The sequence below is a fragment of the Tursiops truncatus genome, chromosome 17 (assembly GCF_011762595.2).
Source record: "Tursiops truncatus isolate mTurTru1 chromosome 17, mTurTru1.mat.Y, whole genome shotgun sequence".
Classification (NCBI taxonomy): Eukaryota; Metazoa; Chordata; class Mammalia; order Artiodactyla; family Delphinidae; genus Tursiops; species Tursiops truncatus.
Genome location: NC_047050.1, coordinates 50,242,686 through 50,267,013, shown reverse-complemented (window position 1 = coordinate 50,267,013; position 24,328 = coordinate 50,242,686). Strand labels below are relative to the sequence as shown.

General features: G+C 33.7%; 1 protein-coding gene across 1 annotated transcript in view; it reads left to right on the top strand.

Moving 5' to 3' along the window:
• EIF3E (eukaryotic translation initiation factor 3 subunit E) overlaps positions 1-24,328 on the top strand; it is a 50,975-nt gene that overhangs the window by 6,000 nt on the left and 20,647 nt on the right. Inside the window, exons 2-7 of the mRNA XM_004324052.4 lie at positions 246-360; positions 1,967-2,084; positions 5,866-5,908; positions 6,976-7,080; positions 12,205-12,330; positions 13,006-13,130. Coding sequence (XP_004324100.1) covers positions 246-360; positions 1,967-2,084; positions 5,866-5,908; positions 6,976-7,080; positions 12,205-12,330; positions 13,006-13,130 — 632 coding nt within the window. The remainder of the gene's footprint in view (positions 1-245; positions 361-1,966; positions 2,085-5,865; positions 5,909-6,975; positions 7,081-12,204; positions 12,331-13,005; positions 13,131-24,328) is intronic.

Here is a 24,328-nt window from a genome sequence, read left to right as displayed (position 1 = left end):
AATGAAGTTGGTGGGAATGGCTTTGTGGTATGTAATTGCCTTTATTTTAAAGTTGCTAGGTAAACAAAATATTTTATGTCTCTGTAGGCTGATTGCTTGCCTTGTTGTAGGAGGGTGAATTAATAGTATATATTTTATTAAAAAAATAGTTCAGGACATATGTTTCCAGGTACACTATCTTAATATTAACCACTTTACTTGAGGGAACTTCAATTTATTCATTAGAAAGTAATTTTCTCTTGCAGATATATAATGAAAAAGAATTGTTACAAGGGAAATTGGATCTTCTTAGTGATACCAACATGGTAGACTTTGCTATGGATGTATACAAAAACCTTTATTCTGATGATATTCCTCATGGTAAGTTTTGTCATTACATCTGAAGCTTGACTTGTGAGCTGAGGCCACGTGTATTAAAAGTTTTGTGATTTATAAAAGTGCTTTAGCCAGAAGTCTTAATAAGTATTTGAATGATTTAAAAGTTCTTTGCATGAAAGGTAGTATGAAGGTTACAGGTCTTCTAAAGCAGTGGTCCCCACCCTTTTTGGCACCAGGGACCGGTTTTGTGGAGGACAGTTTTTCCATGGTCTGGGGGTGGCAAGGGGATGGTTCAGGGGGCAGTGCGAGCGATGGGGAGCTGCAGATGAAGCTTTGCTCCCTTGCCCGCTGCTTCCCTCCTGCTGTGCAGCTGGATTCCTAACCAACTGGTCTGCAGCCCGGGGGTTGGGGACCCTGTAAAATGTGTGAAACTACTTTAAAACATGGTCATCAAATGTCTGCAGTTCATAGTATGCAGCATCAAAGTTGTACTTATTAATCAGATTGCTTCCTTAGAATTATCTGGGAATTTTGCAGTTTTTGACTTTTTCAGTTGGCATCTTGGGTGCCTTAGAGATTTCTTTTTTGTCTTGAAGCATCTGGGTTCTCAAAAGCATGGTCCCCAGAACCAGCATCCTCAGCTCACCTGGGAGAACTTGTTAGAAATGCAAATTCTTGTGCCATACCACAGATCTACTTAACCAGAAAATGTTGGCTGAAGACCAGCACTCAAATTAGGGAACTGCTGTGGTATATTTCGAAATCCTTGTTTTCTGTAGTAATAGATGTTCTTAAAACAAGCAAACAGAAAAACCCACTATGCACATAGTATTTTAAAAGATTATAAGAACTCAGTAGAGAAATACAGTTTACTTTGTTTAAATTGACATTTCTCAAAATTTGATCACAGATCCCATCTGTGTTTGAGAAACACTCTCCTAGTATTAGTACTTTCTAATATATAATGTAGAAATTATTACATAAAACATAATCACTATTTTGACTTCTATTATAGTTCCCTGCAAGAACAGTAGCTCTTTAAATTTTAGTTTGTGGTAAAAAAATAAACTATTTCTTAGTGAAACTTTAAAACATGCTAACAGGGTAAATTATGTGCAAGTTTTCTCTGACTTCATGATGTGGTAAAAAGAAACTATAGAATTGGTTTTGAGAGATTACAGAACTAGATTTAAAGTGAAAAGAGAAATTATTGACTGGATTTAAATTCCATTCAACCTAGTTGAAAACCTGTAGTAATATGTAAACCCCTCTGAGCCTCTTCAGAAACTGTGGGATAATCTCCTGAAAGAATTCAATGAAAACAAATATAAAAACACTGAGGATGAAGTGTCTGAAATGTAGAGTTAGATAATTGTTTCCTCAACAGCTCCTTCTCCTAGGCTGTATCTGTATATTCCTCAGTTTCTTCTAAGAGTAAGAAGAGGATTCACTGTTCCTTTATGTGCCTTTGCAGTGCTAGAAAGAAGAAATTGGATCTGAGGAAGTTACTGAGTTGGTGGCTCCTGGCATATGCATATATTGGGGATAAATAAATGCACAATTTAGATAGACTGAAAAATTTCCAGAGACATCCTCATAGTGAGCAATATAGTTTAACATTATAGTACTCCTTTGCATTTTTAATTAGCTTTGAGAGAAAAAAGAACCACCGTTGTTGCACAACTGAAACAGCTTCAGGCAGAAACTGAACCTATTGTGAAGATGTTTGAAGATCCAGAAACTACAAGGCAAATGCAGTCAACCAGGTAACCTCTTTTTTTTAAAATTATTTTATTGAAGTATAGTTGATTTACAGTGTTGATTAATTTCTGCTGTACAGCAAAGTGATTCAGTTATACATATATATACATATTATTTTTCGTATTCTTTTCCATATGGTTTATCACAGGATATTGAAAATAGTTCCTTGTGCTATACACTAGGTCCTTGTTGGTTATCCATTCTGTATATAATCGTTTGCATCTGCTAATCCCAAACTCCCAATCCATCCCTCCACCACCCCCTCCCCCTTGGCAGCCTCAAGTCTGTTGTTCTCTGTGTCTGTGAGTCTGTTTCTGTTTTGTAGTTCATTTGTGTCATATTTTAGATTCCACATTTAAGTGATATCACATGGTATTTGTCTTTCTCTTTCTGACTTACTTCACTTAGTATGATAATCTTTGGGTCTGTCTTTGTTGCTGCAAATGGCATTATTTCTTTCTTTTTTATGGCTCAGCAGTATTCCATTGTTTATATGTACCACATCTTCTTTATCCATTCATCTGTCATTGGACATTTAGGTTGTTTCCATGTCTCGGCTATCGTGAATAGTGCTGCTATGAACATAGGGTTTCATGTGTCTTTTTGAATTATGGTTTTATCCAGGTATATGCCCAGGAGTGGGATTGCTGGATCATATGGTAACTCTATTTTTAGTTTTTTAAGGAACCTCCATACTGTTTTCTACAGTGGCTGTATCAATTTACATTCCCACCAACAGTGTAGGAGGGTTTCCTTTTCTCCACACCCTCTCCAGCATTTGTTTGTAGACATTTAATGATGGCCCTTCTGACTGGTGTGAGGTGGTACCTCACTGTAGTTTTGATTTGCATTTCTCTAATGATTAGCAATGTTGAGCATCTTTTCATGTGCCTGTTGGCCATCTGTATGCCTTCTTTGGAGAAATGTTTATTTAGGTCTTCTGCCCATTTTTCGATTGGGTTGTTTTTTTGTTGTTGAGTTGTACGAGCTGTTTGTTGTGTTTTTGTTTGTTTGTTTTTGCCACAGCATGCGGGATTTTAGTTCCCTGACCAGGGATTGAGCCCTTGCCCTTGCAGTGGAAGTGCAGAGTCCTAACCACTGGACTGCCAGGGAATTCCCTGTATGAGCTGTTTGTGTATTTTGGAAGTTAAGCCCTTGTTGGTTGCATCATTTGCAAATGTTTTTTCCCAGTCAGTAGGTTGTCTTTTTGTTTTGTTTATGGTTTCTTTTGCTGTACAAAAGCTTGTAATTTTGACTAGGTCCTATTTGTTTATTTTTGCTTTTATTTCTGTTGCCTTCAGGTAACCTCTCCTTAATTTGAATTCTAAAAATTCTGTTTTCTGGATTAATACAAATGTTAATTCATACTTTAGTAACCCAGTCTAAAAGTTCACAGTTTAAGAGATAGCTTTATCTGCTTTTTTCATTTATCTTTATTGTGTAGGGACGAGGAAGTCCTTAATTATAAATGTTAATAACTAAATTTTTTTTAGAACTTCTTTACCAATTAATCCAAATCTGATTATGCTGAGCCGCTTCCCCCTCCTCCCCCCTTCCCAGGGGACATTTGGAATGTCTGGAGACATTTTTGGTTGTCACAGCTGGAGAGGTGCTACCAGCATGTAAAGAGGAGAGGCCAGGGATGCTGCTATACATCCTACAGTGCATCAGGCAGTACCCTCACTTCCCCCAAAAGAATTACCCAGCTCAAAATGTCATTAGTCCTGAGGTTGAGAAACTGTGCCTGGGCAATACCTAGAGTACATGGGTTGCTCAATGTATGGGAAAACTGAGCTCACTCTATCACTTTGCTACGTTGTCTCATATCCTTCCATGCTCAGCCCAAGGAGGGTAGTATAGAGCTGATATGGTTATATTTTATTCCTGATTTCCTCTTAGCTAGAAATAGACTTATTGTTTAGTTTACAAAGAAAGCATGTTACCCTACTCTGGCTTTACTAATTGAAGCCCTTTGGGTCATTAAAAATGTTTAAAAATAGTCTTCTACTAAAACTGAATATTGCCATTGTGGTAAATCTTTTCTATCAATATATTCACCTGAGGAATTGTTTAGGATTTTACCATGTTGCACCTTGAGTTCTTAGGATATGTCATCAAACCAAATTTTTAGAGCGATTGGCTCTAAGTTTTCATTTGTGATTTGAGAAAGTGTTACCAGATATGTTTTAGAAAAGCAGCAAATACTATACAATTACTATACCTTACTATAATGTGCCATGTTATATAGTATGTATATATATACAGAGATAACTATATCTTAACAAAGCTATTATATATATGTATTTTCATATATATGTATATAGCCTGTATATAGCTATCTCTGTGTGTCTGTGTATACTAGTATACACTTAGAATATCATGAGTAATTGTAGCCCTTCAAGTCACGTGTAAGTGCCCACAAAGGGACAGCTGAAATAATCCAGATGTTAGGGTACGACAGAAAATTTAGGATTTTAATTCTAAGTTTAGTCTAGTCACTTAAATACTGGGAAGTAATTGGATTAAGGTATGAATAAGATGAATATAGATTTGTTCACTAAATATTAGAAAAAGATAACTCCTTTTAGCTTAATAGGCAATAAATTGGAGATAAATGAAAGGATGGAAATGGGGTAAAAACTTGTAATCTAATTTATAACCTATTCATTTTCAAAGTAATAACCACCTCTCCCTGCCGATTCCCCATTTTAAAATTTCATTGAATATGTAGTTTTGTACTTCTCATACTTTCCCAGAAATACCGTATCAGCCAGAGGACAGTGATTATATACCTGAGGTGTAAGGCGTATAACACAAAGTTATTCACTATGACCTACAGGAAGTGTTAAGGGTTTTTTTTTGAGATCTCTTTATGTTAAAATTTCATGCATGTTTTTATTTAGTATTATAATATGTTCATGTTAATTTTAGTGGTAACATATCCCCTCCCCATTAAACCTTCAAGTAAAATTATGCTCCCAAAAGACATGCCACGGTATTCATTCTTACAATGAGCATAAGAAAATGGTTTCATTTTTGCAAATGCCCAGAAGGCGGGCAACTCTGCCACCTGTCACTTGTTCCTTGGTGTCTTTGTCATCAATTTGTCTTTTACAAGGCTGCCAACATCTCAAGTTATGCAAAGCTAATTTTAAAAATGTTACATTGGGTTATTTGACACTTTGGTATGAATAATGATCATATAGAGTATGTAGCATAGATAGCATGTGAGTTAGGCATGATTTATTAGTCTTGTAAATTTGCCAAATCACTGTCTGTATGAGAAATACTAACATTGTGGAGGGGGACAAAATTTATGTACAGGATTAATTCCTCCTTGTTTGTATAGTACATTATTTCCATCTCTATCCTATTTTAAGAATATATTACCTATTAGAAAAGTATCCTCAAGAGAGCAGATTCCATTCTCAGTAGGTTAACACCTAAGTAGACCTCACTGACCTCACTATAAGAATAGTCAGAATGTTCTGGTTTTATTACCTAAAAAACTTAGATCATGTGGTGAATCAGAACACATGATTTTCAATTACAGCTAAAGAAATCTGAAAGTGAAATGTTAAGTTTGCAGTTGTCCTTGAGTTCCTATTCCTTATGTTCAAAACATGTAATGTTCTGTTTATTTTATTCCGGAAGTTTTATTTTTAGTGTTTAAGTATTAATATAATTAAATTGGCTTTATGTGAGTAATAAGATAGAAGTTGAATAGGCTTGTTTTGTTTTCTGTGGTCTATAAATTACAATAATTTTTGTTTTTTTATTATTAAGGGATGGTCGGATGCTGTTTGACTACCTCGCAGACAAGCATGGTGTAAGTGGTCTTTTAAAAAATTGTTTAGTTGTCATGTTGTAGTAAGGTTAATTAAAGAATAGTGCAGTATAGATAGATTCATGGCTTGACAAGAGTATAATTTCCAGATTAAGTTATTAGACATAATACCTGGTATGTTTTTGAAACTTTAGTTTTTAAAAATTGGTCCTGATTGGAAAATAATATCCTTATACTTACCTTTTTAGATAACAGAAATTCTCAAATTGTTTGTTCCAGAATGATCATGTAATTGTTAGCATTTTATATTTCTGATGGATAAACAAGTGGGTAAAAACAGAACTAAATTTGAATTAGAATACCTTGAGCAATAGCATTAAGCTGCCTTGTGGAATACAGTAGCCCTTGACATTACCAAGACCTTCATAAACCCCCATATAAAGGAATGTTGTTATAGGCTTTCCTAGTCATCTCCCAGTCTCCTTCCCCTTGTGTTAACTCAAAGTGTGAGGCTATGTATATAATCAGTTCTTTAACTTGCATTCAAGTTTTATCATTCATTTAACAATTATTGTAACAAGAGACATGCTGACCACTGCAAAATTACTCTTTCTGGTTTCCATATAGAATGTTTGGTATATTTGTTAATGTTCTGGTTCAGAGCCCTTCTCTTGATTTTTTGTCTTTCACTTTGCTTGCATCATTAACTGTAAAAGTTGGTGTAATTTGGGGGCCAGATTTTTCAGAGAACTAAAGTTTACTATACACATTATTTGTACAGAATCACAAAATCCTCACAGGGATGCATATGCTTGGTAGTTGTCTAAGCTCATTCACCAGCTAAGGGACTCACACATCAGACCTTCAGCTGTAATTCAAGTTTGTATCACAACAAAGTAGGTATTGTTACAGTTCAGAACTATGAAAGTTAAATCCAACAATTCCTAATATGTATTTTAACGGTCATGTGCTTTTCTGATTTTTGGGGGCGGGGAGAGGGTAGTAACTTTTGAAAGAATTGATATCTGGGGATATTTGAAAGAGTAAATGGTTTGAATTTTAAAACTCAAAATTAAAAAATAGAATTTAAGCTTTTTTCCTTTTTTTAGTTTAGGCAGGAATATTTAGATACACTCTACAGGTATGCAAAATTCCAATATGAATGTGGAAATTACTCTGGAGCAGCAGAATATCTTTACTTCTTTAGAGTGTTGGTAAGTAATTTTTTTTTCTTTTTCTTCTCTTTTGTAGGTTGCCTTGGTTCCTTAAAACATGTCTGTAGATTTGATCTGTCCATTAAGTTTTCAACAGTTATTGGCAAAAGGAGGAAAAAATAAACTTTCAACAAAACCAAATAGAAATAGGAAACCTTATTTCAGGGCCTCAAAATTTGGAGGGAGATTTAACTTGTCCTTGAAATCCAAAAGTAGGAACCACTAATTTTTCATTTTATATATAATTGTATGATTTTAGCATTAGAATTCTATCATGTAGTGAATTTGTTATAGTATTACTGTACAGCACAGTGAGTGGCACATTGTGGGTGCTTAATATTTACTGAATAAATATATTATTCCTAATTTTAATTCAATATTTTATGCTGCATATATTCCTTGAATTTGTTCTAAACAGCTGTGGAATTCTAATGATATCTGAAAAGATTTTATGCTTTAATAGTAACTTTTTTTCTATTTACTTCTGCCCTCAGGTATTAGACTACAAAGCTCAATTTCTTTTCATTATGTAGGGAGTAGATGAGTTTAAATAGTACTGCTAGAAAAAATCCCTAACCTTTTTTTCTTCATTTGTTTACTTGACAAGTTTCCTAGATTCATTGTGTTTGTTAGGGAAGGAGAGTTGCATGAAGCCAAAGGAAAAATCAGGATTTCACATTGACAGATTTCTTTCTTATTCTGCCTTCTGTTTAGGTAATTATATTAATAAATGCCTTCTAAAGTTACCAAAATTCTCTTGTTTTAACTAGCGTCTCATTTGAGAAATTATAATTTGTTACTTTGGATTAGTAAGCAAGTACCTACATCTCTGATATCTCTAGTTAACTCTAGAAGTTGGGAAATGACCTCTTTAAGACAGGGACTTTTTGTCTTCCAACTTTGGAAGAGTCCGTTCTTTCTGTCTCTGTTTTCTGGTGCCTTTTTTCTTTTAGCCCCGCAAGTCACAAAGAAAAGACTCAATGGCTGCTATCTTTGGTTGTTCTCTAGGAAATTAAATTTTCCTTTTTTGCAAGTGAGGAAAGAGTTCAGTATTATTAAATCGAATAAATCCTACACTTAAAAAAAGTGCTTAGACAACTTCATCTTTTAAAGTACCATCCTTCCTTCAAAGAAATAAAGATTTCAGTTTATTTCCAAGTTTGATTTGAAAAAAAAATTATCCCATTTGTAAACGAATTCTTAATTTACAGTTTAGCTGTGGTTAGCTTGCAAGTGCATTGAAGGTAATGGGTGATGCTAAATTTGTAGCAGCTTATCAGAAAATTCCATCAGTTTTACTTTGAATATTATGAAGGATTTAGGAGAGCAAAAGTTGATTACTTTGGAAATGTAAACAGCTTAGACGAGGATTGTAAAATCAGAAGCCTGATATGATTACAGGTACATGAAAAGAGTTGGTTATTCATATCATTTGTTAATGCTGGGAGTGAATTTTGAGAATGAAGATTTAGTGTCATGTTAGAGTTCTAGCACAGTAAATTTATTGTTGCTGGTCAGTGAGTGAATGTGCCATTTTGCTAAGACATGGAAACTTAAGGTAACTGCTGGAAATCCAGATATTGAAACTCTTCTAGCATATCCACCCTTGAAAGCAGATTGGTATGAAGAGCCAACTGTAATGACATGGACTTGAGCCAGAGTAGTATGCGTGAATCTTTTGGGGATTAAAAAACTTGCTACACTGCTGCAAAAAGCTTTTATCCTAACACATGTAACATATTTTAGTTTTAATAGTATTATTATGTTTATGTAGTATGGTTTCATAATTAGTCTGAAAATTTCTGCATGTGATACGTATATACTTAAAAGTTTGCAGAGTTTTTATATTTACTTTTGTAAAATACAAAGATCTAATTAAGTTTCCTGTCTTAAAAAATTCTGGGTTGATCTTAAGCTTTTACATTGCCTAGCAGATCTTATGATGGAACTCAAATGATGTTTAAGTGATTGAATACCATGGTCTGGATACAAAATTAATGTTTTACGTTAAGAGCAGTCAAAATGTAGTGATTGGATAGTGTTCAGAAATTAGGTGCAGTTCATTTTAGTTTTTGTCCCATCTTGTGCCACAGAACAATTGAGTTACGTGGGAGTTGGTTACTTCATGTTGGCATATTGATAAAGGCTAACTAAGCTAAGTTTAAAAATGGATTATTTACTTTTGATTAAGATAGACACCACTAATGAAATCTTGTTAATAGCAAAGATAAAAATCCTGTTTTGGATTTGGGATAAATAATGTCAACGTTTTTGCTTATTAGTTATTTAATTTTACTTTTTTGCAAATGGCCTGTTTTCATTTCTTTTCTGGTGGTTGATTATTCTTTTAAATCTATGGTTAGGGAAACATAAGCTATGAAAGAACCATTGTAACTATGATCTGAGATTAGAATTTGACTCTCTGAGTGACCTATTGTAGGTTAGTGTTGTATAAATTAAAGCTGTATGACCCTAGAATCTACTTTTATTTTTAAAAGACTTCATGGCTTTTAGAATACACCAAGTGCTTAAATGCACCCTATTTGATTGTGAAGCTTCTTTGAATCATGCTCTAAGAAATGCATTAATTTGAATTGAAATGGTGGGGCAGATTTGTTAGGAATTTTTGAACACTTTTGTTTTAAAAGTTATTAATTTATAACTGTATTGTAATTAATCACTGTATTGTAATTATTTTGTTAAAATTTGCCCTCACTGTGGCCTTTGGTCTGGCTCCAAAATATAACCCCTCTCCTCATCCAGCAGCTATTTGAAATAAAAGTGATTTTAAGATGCTAGGACTGTTGGTGATCATATTTGTGTGTGTGTGTTTCACTCAGAATTTAAAGTTTATCTACTGTAAGTACTTGCCATTCGATTTAAAGGTACTTTCCCTTGACTCAAGAAAGCTTGAGTAATGATGATTTGGTGAAGTTTTAGGTTCTTGACTGAAGGTTTGGATCTGATGTACTCTGAAAATGTCACTGTAAAAGACATCTATTTCATATCGATTCTCAGATATATTTTTATCCCACTTTAACATCTAAAATTAGGACGTGTCCTGAATTGACCTAAAATAATATACCATAAAATTGATGACATCTTAGATTCAATGAAATATTAGTACTTAGATTTCTTTGTAAGGATAAAACGTTTTATCCTTTGTAATTTGAACAATAATTTTATAGATTTTTATATAAGGTTTTTTTGATTTCGGTGAGTTTTGACAAATGCACATACCTGTACAACTACCACCAAATCAAGATAAAGAATATTTCTGTTACCCAGAAAGACCCCTTGTTCCCCTTTGCAGTCATACCTCATCTCTGGTTCATCCATTGGTCTGCTTTCCATCCCTGTAGATTAGTTTTGTCTGTTCTAGAATTTCATGTAAGTGGAATGATATATGTAAGCTTATGCCTGGCTTATTTTGACTAGCAAGTTTTTTGAGATTCGTTTATATTATTGTATGTATCAGAAGTTTGATTCTTTCCATTGCTGACCAGTATTCCATTCTATGAATATACTGCAGTTTATTCATCTATTGATAAACATTTGGATTACTTCTGGGTTTTGTCTATTTCAAATAAAGACATGAATATTCATATACAAGTTTCTTGTGGACACACATTGTAATAATAATAAGAACTAGTGATTTCATGGTTATGTTACAAATTTTAATTTGCAAATTTAGTCTCTACTATTTGCCTGTTCTGAGAGTTTGCTAAAGTGTTTTCCTGTACATTTGAATTAATTACTGACATCAAAGGAAGAATTTCAGTATAGGCAGAGTCTGACTTAGGTATGATTTTGATCCTCATAGTTTAGGCAACCTATAATACTCTGATATAATCATTTCTATTCTCATTATCATTGTGGTAATGACTCACATTTCCCAAGTTTTTATCATGTGTCAGATGATGTTGTAATCTTTTTACATGTATTATGTAATTTAAGTCATACAACAACTGAGGTGGCTTCTGTTACTAGCCCCATTTTATAGATGAGGAAGCTAAAGCACAGATGGTTCAGCTGCTTATAGTAAGTGATAGAGCCAGAATTATTGGTGGTTGGATTTCCAGTCCTGCCCATATGATTTTATTTAACTTGTAATTATAATATGTACCAATAGTACTTTACAATTAATAGTACCATGTAAGTGCTTCCGTGAAAAATTCAAAATTTCAGCTTGGGGTATAGAAATGTTTTCTCCCTCCAGTACCCTCACTTGCTTCTGCTGCTTTAGGACAGTTCAGAGTCATTATATCCACTTTCTTTGCCTTGTTTTGAGAGTCCTGCTTTACTTGTTTTTGTTATTAGCCTAGTCCTTATAGGTGTTTGGGTTTATGACCCACTTGCATCAATGGCAAGAAGAGATAGAGTGACCCTCATTCTTCCTTTTTTGTAGGGTTAAGACTGCAGTATGAAATTTTATAGCTTTTATGATTAGAAGTATAATTTTCAACAAATTATGCTCTCCGTGCATCAGTTCCCCTCTTTAAAATAGGGATAAAAATCATTATTTACCTTCCAGGGTTTTAGGGTTATATAAGAAAATGAACTTCTGTTTCTCAGTACATATTCCTTTGATAATTATTAATGTTATTAACCAGTAGACCTGCTTTTTTTTCTCTCTATGACCTCTTCCATTTATATCATAATTTGGAAGTTTTTTTGTTCTGGAAATAATTTTTCTAAATTTTAGATGAGACACTCAATTCTTGATTTTCACATCTTCACTCCAGGAATTTTTAGCAGCAAATTGCCTCTGAATCTAACTTTGTTTGCAAAGTTTTGAGTCCCTAAAATTTGATTAATTGTGTATAAATGGTCTGAAATGGGTTACACGAAAACACTGGTGCTGTATCCTAGTTTTAAGTTATTTATCTTCTGATCTAGACTGACTATCAAAGACCTGAGTATTTTTAGTAAATCAAGTTAAATGAAATCTATTTGAATCAGCTTAACCAGTGTGATCCAAATAAGGGCTTATATAACTGGAGTTTGGGGAAGAGTGCTATAGACCTTTTAGTAGGCCCGAGGGATATGTAGGGTATAAAATATACATTATCTTTTTTTCCTCCAGAGTATTCAGAATATAATTAATTATGATTGCTTAAACAGGTTCCAGCAACAGATAGAAATGCTTTGAGTTCACTCTGGGGAAAACTGGCCTCTGAAATCTTAATGCAGAATTGGGATGCAGCCATGGAAGACCTTACACGGCTAAAAGAGACCATAGATAATAATGTGAGTTACACTTTTTCAGGGTGATTTTCTGAAATTTCTATGTATCCTTCATACTTCCTGATAAGGAGAACACTGTGTACTTTAAAAAGGAAGGAGGAAAAGGAGGGAGACTAAACTAAAATGTTGACCTGATATAAAAATCACAGTGGATTAGTGGCTTGATTAGTTTTACTGAATCTCCTTGAAGGAAGCTGTCACACTTCTTTTGGCTCTTAGAGAAAATAACTCAGTTTTCATTTTTCTTAGAGCTGTGGTGCCTCTTTGATCTGTTCCAGTGGAAATGACATAATACTCTTAGTGCCACCCATTATTGAAAGTCTAATGCAGAAGATGACAGTTTTCATCTACTATTAATGTCTAATAAAACTTATTATGAAGTGTTTAATTTAGTCCTTGCTTATGAAATGTTTTCTGAAATATGTATAACTTGGAGCCTCTGTAAAAATGGCTTAGTGGACATTGTTGAATCTGTCTCTGAGAACAGGGAAATTTCGAATGTCAGGGGTCATGCAGAGAGTAGAGTGGTCTGGGGGATTGGACTTTGATCATAATGATCACTGTGCATGCTTTAGAAGGTTCTCATTTAAAATAAAATTCTGAGATCAGGCATGTTTATTCCCTTTCATCTTTTTCATATATTAATATTTCCTATGTATACCTTTTTTAATCCTTTAGTCTGTGAGTTCTCCACTTCAGTCTCTTCAGCAGCGAACATGGCTCATTCATTGGTCTCTGTTTGTTTTCTTCAATCACCCTAAAGGGCGTGATAACATTATTGATCTCTTCCTTTACCAGCCACAGTAAGTTATTTCACTGTATAGTTTTGACTTTAATTATATGAAATCAAATAGGATTTTTAAAATTTAAAATGTACTTCTCTCTAACATTTGAATTTGTTGTCACATTTTTTCCCCTCTTCATGTGGTAGATTTGCTTGTTAATTGAAAAAGCTTACATGTAACTCTTAAGTAAATTATTTGATAAAAGTATACTCTTAAGCCCTTTAAAGTGCTATTTAAGTTTGGTCCCTGGGCCAGCAGCATCAGTATAATGCAGAGTCTCAGGCCTTATTCTAGAAGAACTAAATCAGAATCTTCAACGTAAGAAGAACCCAGGTAATTCATGTATACATTAAAGCTTTAGAATTAAGGCTCTAGGCCATATTATTTGGAAGGAAGATACACATTCCAAGAGAATTCCTTTTATATCTTCTTTATTCCATCATCCAGCTTTTGGTGATAAGAAATTCACTGCTTTATGAACTAGACTGTTCTACTGTTAGCTAGAAATCATTTTTTAAAATTTATTCTTCCATTTGAGGTCAATGCCTCTGAATATTCTATTATTTCTTATTTGGTTGGAGCAACAGAAAACTAGACTGCTTTATGAAAATACTTCAGATACTTGAAGATAATTTTCCTTATTTTTCTTTCCTTCGGGCTAAATATCTCTAGTTTTATTAAGTAATGTAGTTTGTCACATTCTTTAGTATTTTGGCTGCTGTTCTTAGGTAACCACCAGTTTATCCACAGCTTTTTAAAAATCTGGATCTTTAAAATTGAAAGCTTATTCTAGGATTGTTATCTAAGCTTTATAGATTACAGTGGCAATATTAGCTCCTATGACCAGTACATATACTTATATTAATTTAGCCCAAAATTGCATTCTTGGTATGACTTATTGACTGCATTGTTGGTTAAGTCTCACATAACACTTTGAGCCATATTTTTGTTATTTTTAACTCAATTTAAGATGGAGATCCTAATACATTTCAGTTGATATCTGCTTATTGTCTGTCAAATTAAGATTTTAACATTTTTTTCTAAAATGCATATTTAATTTACAGAAGTATAGTTTAGGAATAGATGGTGTAATACCCATCTAATAGAAAATCAATGAACATTGAACAGTGTATTTTTAAATTTCTTTGTAATTTTTTAAGTCTTGAAAATAAGGTAATAATACGTTAGCGATATTTTTATATAAGTTGATGAAATATAATCATCTAAACTGAGTCACATGAATAAACATGTTCTTTAAATACTCCGTGTAGTAAGATTTTTGAGACTATAAAATGTTTGACCTATTCAGTTAAGTTGTTAACATAATCATCTGAACTTTAAATTTAAGAGGAATGAAATTATTGGTGGGGATACAGATGAAAAATATTTGCCAAGCAAGAATTGCCAGTGATTTTTAAATGTAGAAATGGAGGGGTTTTGTGTTTTTTTTTGATGTGGACCATTTTTTAAAGTCTTTATTGAATTTGTTACAATACTTTTGTGTTTTTGGCCACGAGGCATGTGGGATCTTAGCTCCCCAACCAGGGATTGAACCCACACCCCTGCATTGGAAGTCTTAGCTACTGGATCACCAGGGAAGTCCCAGGGAGCCATTTTTAAATGGTTTAAATTGTGTTTTCTGCATTAAATGCTAAATGTTTGCCTGAGTCTGTCAAATAGAAGCACTTTTATCAGAAATATGCTTGGCTTATTTTTTGTATTAACATTACAACTTCAGTATTAATGTATTTAGTTAGTATTTGCATGACACGCAGGTCCAATTTGTTAAAACTGAACACAGGCAAAGAAGTTTTCGTAATAGGAAATTATTTCGGTCTTCCCTTGAAAAAACAAAACTACATGGCATTAAGTGAGGTAGAAGATGGTGATTCCAGCATTAAATTTTAAATGTAAATTATAAGAGATAAGATTTTGTAATTTACATGGTATTATAGTTATTTCTTTTATTAGAGATGTTCAAGTATGCCTTCTAGATTCACATTATTCACTAATGTGAACATAAAAGCTTCATTCTGTCTGAGCTGTTGTTCCTCCTTTATTGAAGAAACCCTATTTTGTGGGAAATCTAAAAATTTTAAAGCTATATGTTTTACTGTTTGCTGGATGCTATGATAGATTGTAATCTGGAAAGTTATATATAAGTTGTAGTCCATATGTTGCATTAAGTAAAAAGCTCTTGGGAAAGGTTAAAAAAGAAAAGCCACTGTGTACTAAAGTAAGATCCTACAAGGGTGGTATTATTTTGTTCTGGCTTTTGGTATAGGAAGCATGCAACTTTATTTTTACAGTATCTAGGGGTTGATTTGTGAAGAACAAAGCTGAACCAACCTCAAAAAGACTGAGTATAAAACCAGAATGCCATCATTATTTGCAATGAGAAGTGCTTAGAGGACTAAGTACATGAAACATGACCAGATTGTTCTGACCCTATAGGTTTAATACATAGGAAGCTGTAGAATACAGAAGATTCCTTTATGAATATTTGGAATCAGAACAGAAAATTAATTTATGTGACTGGAATGTTTCATGGCACCATCAGATTAAGCATCGGGTTAACATTTCCATTTCCACAATAGGAATATCCTTGTCATAAGGACCAGATCATGAACATTTTTTGACATGTTATGTCACCCTAAACATTTGGATGGGCATTTCCAAGATTTGCTTTTTACTTCTCTTTTTATGATTCCATTTCATATCAGTATCTCTCACTTTGTTCCTATCTTCCTTCCCTGTCCCCCTATGTTGATTTAAATATGTTAGTATTTTGTATCAAGTTCTTCTCAAGTCTTCCTGATCTGGTAGTTTTCTCATACTAAATTGATTAATCTCTCTCTGCTCTGGTGCATTGTTTATTTAATCCTCTGAGGGCCGTCTTATTTCTGTTACACTCTGATTCTTGAGAAGTACCTTTTTCATGCACCCTTTGGGCAATCATTATATTTTAGAAGAGGCTTTTTTATTTGTGATACTGACAGTTGCAATCTTATGCAGTAGTTGAGACATACCAATAATGGATGAATCTGGAGTACCCAGAAAAATGATTGGTAAAACATTGCAAGAAATTTGGGGATGTTGGTGAATATAAAATAGTTACATACCTATCTTTAATGTTAAACTATCCGTGCATCTTATGAAAAGAGATGTTTGATGAGAATTTCAAACTCAAGAATTAAGGGTATATTTCTCAATATTTATGGAGATTAATCAAACATGCATTCAGGAGATTAAAAGTAACATTATTATGTAGTATTTTGCCTCCCTCCTGAATAATACAGCCTGTACGATTGCCTTATGAGTTGATTGATATCCCTAGAATCATGGCTGGGAGTAAGAGCCTTCCCTGAATGAGCAGATTTGACTCAAACATTGGATACTGTAATAGTTGGCTCTAATCTTGATATCTAGTAGGTGGGTTAAGGATCGATAAGGACAGCTCTTCTTGAACTCAGTCATAGGAATCCCTAGGCATTGGCTTTCCATGCTACTGCTTACAGGTAGACTCACTCTGCTGAAATTTTTTTTTTGATAAATTTATTTATTTATTTATGGCTGCATTGGGTCTTTGTTGCTGCGTGCAGGCTTTCTCTAGTCGCGACGAGCGGGGGCTATTCTTCATTGTGGTGCATGGGCTTCTCATTGCGGTGGCTTCTCTTGCTGCGGAGCATGGGCTATAGGCACGCAGGCTCAGTAGTTGTGGCTCGCGGACTCTAGAGCACAGGCTCAGCAGTTGTGGCTCACAGGCTTAGTTGCTCCACGGCATGTGGGATCTTCCCGCACCAGGGCTCTAATCCGTGTCCCCTGCATTGACAGGCAGATTCTTAACCACTGCGCCACCAGGGAAGCCTTCTGCTGTAGTTTTTGCAGTTACATATGTATCCAGAAAGGAATATTAAATTCAACTGATTTTTTAAAAATATTTTTAAATAATGAAAGGAAGTGTACAAACAAGGAAAGTGAAAATATTCAAGCCCACTGTAAAAATTCTATAATACAAATAAGGGGGAAACAGTATGGATTAATCCCTGACAACCTTATGGCTTATATGAAATCAAAACAATATATTTAATTCGTTAGTAGAATCATTTATTATAGATATTAGAAATAGAAAGGTAGTTCAGTTGAGATTGCAGAAAATTTTGTTAAAGATAAAAAATCAAACTTTTATAAAGGAAAACAATGCAAAAAAGTAGATTTGTTTTTTAAATTTTAAAGTAAGATAAAGGTTCATGGTCATAGAAATATAATTAAAATAACAACTTAGAATTAAGACAGTTAATTATCAAGCTGTATTCCACAAGTAGGCTTAATGCCTTCATTTGCATTTCCATGGTTCATATGCAAAAAAGACAATACCTTATGCCATTAAAAATCTCTGAATAAATTTTTAAAACTAGAAATTTTATAGCATGTACTTTCCGGACACAAAACAGTAAAACTAGGAGTTATTAAAAGTTTTATAAGTAACTGAATCAAAGAAGAGATTAAATGTTGATAATTATGAAATACCTGCCAAAGCAGCACTCAGAAATTAATTCATAGCTTTGAGTACTTGTTCAACTTTTAAAACCTTGAGTAAAAAGTACAGAAAAATGGAACAAAGGCACTGAAAATAAAATTAGTAATATATTAGTAAATGTTGAAATTACTAATTTTGGAGCATTAAAAGAACTAGGTGTACATGGGGAGATATTCTGCATCCAATTTTGTGAGGCAAATAGGACTAGCCCTATTAGAACATTCAGTAAGATCCTCTTACCCCCTCCAAGACCCAAATCAGATATACACAGTGAGGAGAAAAAACATTGGATGTTGAGAAGAAAATAATACTGACATCAGAATTATCTTTGGCAATATTATTGTTACTGGTGAATGGTTCTTAAACTTTTTAGTCTTGAAACTCTTACACTATCAAGAGTTTTTGAGTGTAGTTTTGTATGTGTTGGCTAAATTTATTGATATATATACTGTATTAGAAATTAAGAAATTCTAAAATATATTTATTAATTGACAAATAGTAAATTGATTATAGTTATATATATTCTTATGAAAAATAACTTTAAAAAACCAAATTTAGTGATGAGTGGCATTGTTTTACATTTTTGCAGACCTTTACATTTCTGGCTTAATTGACAGCTAGATTTTCGTGTTTTTTTTTCATATCTGATTTTCATTCAGTCTGTTGTGATATGTCATTTTGTTTGAAGGATAAGAAGAAAACCAAGCCTCACACATACATGTAGTTGGGAAAGAGAGGTGTTTTACTAGCCTTTTCAGATAATTGTGAATATCCTTTTTTGATCATACACCAGAACTCAACAAGTAGTAATTTCTTAAAAGGTACTGAAATGTGGGATTTGAAACCATATCATTCAGTTTTTTGGATTCTAAACTATACTAGAATTCTAAACTATATTGGTTGATTTTGCAATTTAAATGGATCTTTTACCCATGCATGATTTTTTGACCGTATGCATTGATTGTTTGGAAAATACTGGTTCAGGAAGTTATGCAGGTATTCCAACATATACAGCACCATTATACAACACCAAAAAAATCACATTCATTAATTTCACTACTAAACCCATTAGAAAAGGCTTTTCAAAAAGTATTGGATAATAGTCAAACTCTTGATGACAGATACAGATTTTCCAAAATTTTACCCTTTTTTTGAAAACTGATTTTTATCATTTGTTTTTATTGAAGGATAGGCTCAACTTTATTATCTGGAAAATGTCTGCCAAATACTCAAGTCTGAATGGCTTTGGTTTGACTGTCACTCCTTCAAGTAAAAATAGTGTTCTATGAGAAAAGCAGCTGGTTCACCTTGCAACTCAATCATTGAACATGTACTTTTCCTTAAGACAACCATGACACTGTAGTGTACAGCAGAAGATCTTTTACACACTTCCCATTTTAGTCATACAGAATATTAAAAAGATAAGTATGCACGGGTTGAAATTTTTGAAAGTTAATAATTTGTACTGCCTAATCAAAGATATAGTTGAAATTGGCTTTTTTTTTAACTGTAAGAGTTTGGTTATTAATAACAGTGACTATTATAGTATGATGTCACTACCGTGGTTTGTGCTAAGGTACCAGATGATTTCATTTTTTGTTTACAGTTCAGTGATTTTTAGTTACTTTACCAAGTGGTGCAGCCATCACCATAAGTCAATTTTTGAACATTTTCATCCTCACAATAAGAACCCTGATGCCATTTGGACTATTTTTTTTTAAACAGAAGTAGCTTGTTCGCAAAATGTGAAAAAGAAAACTCAGTAGTATTACAGTTTTAAAATTTCACCAAAATACGGTGCTTACCATTTTCACTTGCCATAGGGTCAGGTTGCCATCGTATTTTCTTCCTCATTAGTAATGTCTTAATGACTTACTCTGGTTTTTGCTTGATTCTAACTTTTTTCGCGTGAGAATACACCCAGTTGGCTTGACAGATCATTGTTTCAGCCATTTTCCTAGGTTGCATATTCTTTAAGTAGAATAGCTTCTAGTAAGTGTGTAATTTGCATTTGTATGTCTACAGTCAGTATGCATTTTTCAGTTGTCTCTGATAGGTAGTAGGTATTAATGGAGAAAGTATCATATTTTTCTGTTTTTAATTTCCAGTAGCACAGGAATACAATTTAATGTGGTTCATTGAGTGTATGTTAAATTGATAGTTTATATAGATTGTGATTTCAGGCTTTTTTTAAAATACGAAAGTACTGTTGAGATAATTTATACTTTTGTCCTTGAAGTGAAAGTTTAGATGCCAGTGCAGGTTAAGTCTCTTACATCATATATATTATCATTTCTGCCATAATTTATTCTGAATCCAAAATGGAGATGATTTACACATTTGAAAAATGTTGAACTTTTAAATGTAATATAATATGTAAGATAAAGTATCAAGTGTAAGCTAGAACAGTGTTCGTAGGCTATTAGAGATGAGGCTTTGCCACCAAATGTAGATGCTATTAAGGAGAAGAATGCATTTGTAATACAATGCCCTAGTTACTCTCCAGTTGTAAAAAGAAAGATTCAAAGTTCAGTTAGCAAAAGAATGTTTAATTTGTTTTCTAAATAAAGATATCATAAATATCCTAAGAAATTTCAGGTTTTACTGTTAACAGTCAACTAGATCGTGTCTAGAATTTGTCCTGATTTACCCTCTGCCTTTATTTTTCCTAAATTTTCTAATTGTTCCTGATAAGAAAACTTTTTCATGCAGGTGTTTTACCTGCTTTAGCTCAGGATGATCTCTAAAAATCCATCCTCTGCAGTTCTACTAAGTCTTGCCTTTTTGATTTTTTAAGCCTTTCTGGAAGTACCTTTCCCTTTTTTGTACCAATTCAAAGCCTGCCTGTTTTTCAAGCTCCAGCTCAGGTTTACTTCTACATGAGGTCCTGTATATTGTGCCTACCTTATATTGATAATTTGGAATTTAATTATTTACTGTCTTTTTTAAAAAACTTATAATTGCCTTATCTCCCCAACTAGATTATAAGCATATTTGAGAGCAGAATTTTTATTCTTTATGTCCTTATAGTATCCCCCATATAATACTTAAATATTTTTTATTTGGTGGCATATTTTGTCTTATCCTTTGATTTCTAAATGTTCTGACTTACCATTAGAAAATATTGTAGAAAAAACTTCCATAAAATTGTACAATTAGAGCAGGGCTGTGCTAGAGGAAAAATAAACATTTTTACTTAACCATCATGAAATTACACTTCCAGACACAGTAAATACTGAAGCTCTTGTTTAAAGGAAAAATTAATTTTAAGTTAGATTTCAAAAATAGGGGAGGTATAGCCTCCTTTCTTGCCTAATTTATAATCCAAACAAATAACATAACAAGTAGTTTAAGAACCTACTTAGCTAAATACAGATGTATTATGCATGCTAAACACACTGTAAATATATAACACTTACCAGTGAGACCTCGAGAAGTTAGAGTCCAGTGAAGATGAAAATTGATTTGACTTTTAAATTTTGATTGTTAGAGATGAAAGGAGATGGATGATAACAAAGAGAAGTAGAACAAAAGAGTACAATGGTTATGTACAGGCTGTTAAATAACTATATCTATGGTTTTGCTTTTGTTCGAACTAAATATATAATTACGGATCCTACAAGAGTGTGAAGTAAGGTAACGTCCCCAGAATCACCCTTAATCCCCACTCCCTTCCTTTATATATTGATCTATATACATAACATACATACATACATACATAGGAAGGATCACTTCTGCCCTAGCATGTTTCGAAGTCAGCCATGGTAATGCTGTATACCAGGAGTCTGCAAACTATGGACCATGGGCTAAAACGTCTTGTGGCCCACTGCCTTTTTTCTTATGGCCTGCAATCTAAGAATGGCTTTTACATTTTAAATGTTTGGGGAAAATAATGAAAAGAAAAATATTTTGCAATGTGATAATTATATGCCATTACAGTTTTAGTGTCCATAAATTTTTATTGGAACACACATTTATATATGGATATATCTACACACACGCACACACACACATCTTTGGCTGCTTTTGGATTGTAATGGCAGAGTTGAATTGTTGTGACAGAGATCATATATTATTGCACTCTCCCTGCCTCACTCTGCTACTCAGTGCTCTTTGAATCCCAGTGACGCTGCCCTTGTACCTGGACAAAGTTTCAAGTGCCATGTGTATCACTATACTGCAACATTTTACTTCTTTTAGAAAAGTGGACTCAAATGTGCTTAAATGTTTTTTTTAATAAATGTATTAATTTATTTATTTTTGGCTGCGTTGGGTCTTTGTTGCTGTGCGCAGGCTTTCTCTAGTTGCAGCAAGTGGAGGCTACCCTTGCAGTGCACGGACTTCTCATTGTGGTGACTTCTCTTGTTGCATGGTACGGGCTCTAGGTGCGTGGGCTTCAGTAGTTGTAGCTCATGGGCTCTAGAGCGCAGAATTTTTTAATTCTTTGTGTTGAGTGCCTGATTCTCTAATTGAGTAGTGTTTTTTTGCACATAGGTTGTGGTCACTGGCTTAGTTGCTCCGTGGCATGTGGGATCTTCCCTGACCAGGGCTCAAACTTGTGTCCCCTGCATTGGCAGGAGGATTCTTAACCACTGTGCTACCAGCGAAGTACCAAATGTGCATAAATTTTAAGGCACAGTGCAGTGGGAATTATTTTGTTTCAAATTAGAAAGCAAAGCATTGAACTGACAATGTAGATATGCTAAGAGAATACAGTATACATCTACATAACCAGACTGTAAGCACTCATTACAATATTCCCAACTGATTACAAAGCAACTGTCAGAAAAATTAGGAAATTTAAAACAGAAGATCTCATCACAGCAGAATTTCCTCACAAAAATTAATGAAAATGAGGCTTCAACCAAAGTAAGTTTCTGAGTGGCTCTTTTGTTAACCAGGTAAGGAAAGCCATTTACCAGTGGTGATTTTGTTAAATTCTGTTCAGTTGCAGTAGCCAAAGAAATATGTCCAGAAAAAATGAACTTGTTTAAAACTTTTAGCCTTTTGGTGAGAACAGCTCCTCAGAATTGAAAATGTTGGGAGCAGCATCAGTAGTCAATTAAAATATAAAGTATATGATTTTTAGTGGTTTTCCTGGGCTTTTGATGAGTTGAGAGATGTTTACCAATATGGCTAGTTGTTGGCTTGAGGAGTCAGTGATGGATTTGAAGTGACTGAAGAACATGCCTCTATGAATAGTCTGGAACAACTACAGGTGAAAATGTTTTCAAAATTGAGGAAACACTAATTTAGTACAGCCTGAAGTGGAATCTGCTAAGATGTGTTAAAACTTTTGGTGGCAAATATGTGTGGAGGAGAAAAATGCTTATTAGTTGAACAGATTTACAAAGGTTGTGAAAATGTGAGGTGTTCAAAGCCTATAGTTACCCATTGCATTGTTCATTTCCAGGTACTTTGTGGGGAAAATTCTTGAATCCATGGTGTATTACTGAACCATTCGTGTCAACAGTGAACTTCATTTGCTATTGTGGACTTAACTGTTCTCAGTCCATGAATTTTTGTCAGATCAATAGAATATCTTGATTTTTCCTGCTACCACAGTGATAGGATGGCTTTGCAGTGGCAAAGTTTTGTTGTGACTTTTTTGAGGTTGGAGCAAGACTGAAATTTTCCTGAACAAAAAATTGCCCTCAACCACTATTATCAAGCCATGAATGGCTCTGGACGTTAAGCTATAGACTTGATGATGTTTCTGAATTCAACCTAAAATTACAAATCAGAACAGTACTTATATGCAAAACTTATACTCTGGTAGTCACTTTGATAATGCCTAACATAGCATAAATCCTATGTCCAGCTGCTTTATACATTTTCCATTCTTTCAAAAGTTAAAAGAAGAAATGAGACTCTCATTCCCACACGTTTGTAGTGGACACGTTTTTTGGGCTCAAGTTACAATTCCAGAAAGTTTTAGACCTCATTGTAAGCATTGGGTTGGCCAAGAAGTTCATTCGAGTTTTTTTGTAAGATCTTACAGAAAAACTGAACCTTTTTGCCAACCCAATACAAAGGAAATTTCTGTATTTGAAAATTCATTTAACTGTGCAATTGAAACAGAAGCAATTTATCTGTAGTGTAATGATATGCTAAAAGGCAGTATCAAAAGAACTTAACAATTCTGTAAAAGCCTTCCATAAAAGCCTTCCAAGTGATAAATATGCTCAATTAAAATCTTATCAATTGATATCAGAGGTCAAATATGTAAAATCTCGTTACAGATCAGCATTAACAGATAAACATTTGCAATAAATTTTAGTGATAGGGATCTCTAACTTTGAACACAGTTAAGCAAAGTTACCCTATTAAAGGAATTTTATTCTTCTCATTAGTAGACCTGAATTATAAAAAATTATAGTCAACTATTATATTTTGCATTTCGTCAGTAAAATATTTTGGAAATTTGTTTTCTTGTTACTAAAGTTATTTAGGTACCTGATTAATATTCTCAGTCTTGCCTCTCAACCTGCGAACCTAAAATATTCATTATCTGCTCTTTACAAAAATTTTGCTAACCCCTACCATATACTCACATAAGAGAGATGATTTTTTAAGGAAGTCATTCTCCAATAAAAACAGTGAAGTTGGGGCTTCCCTGGTGGCGCAGTGGTTGAGAGTCCGCCTGCCGATGCGGGGGACGCGGGTTCATGCCCCG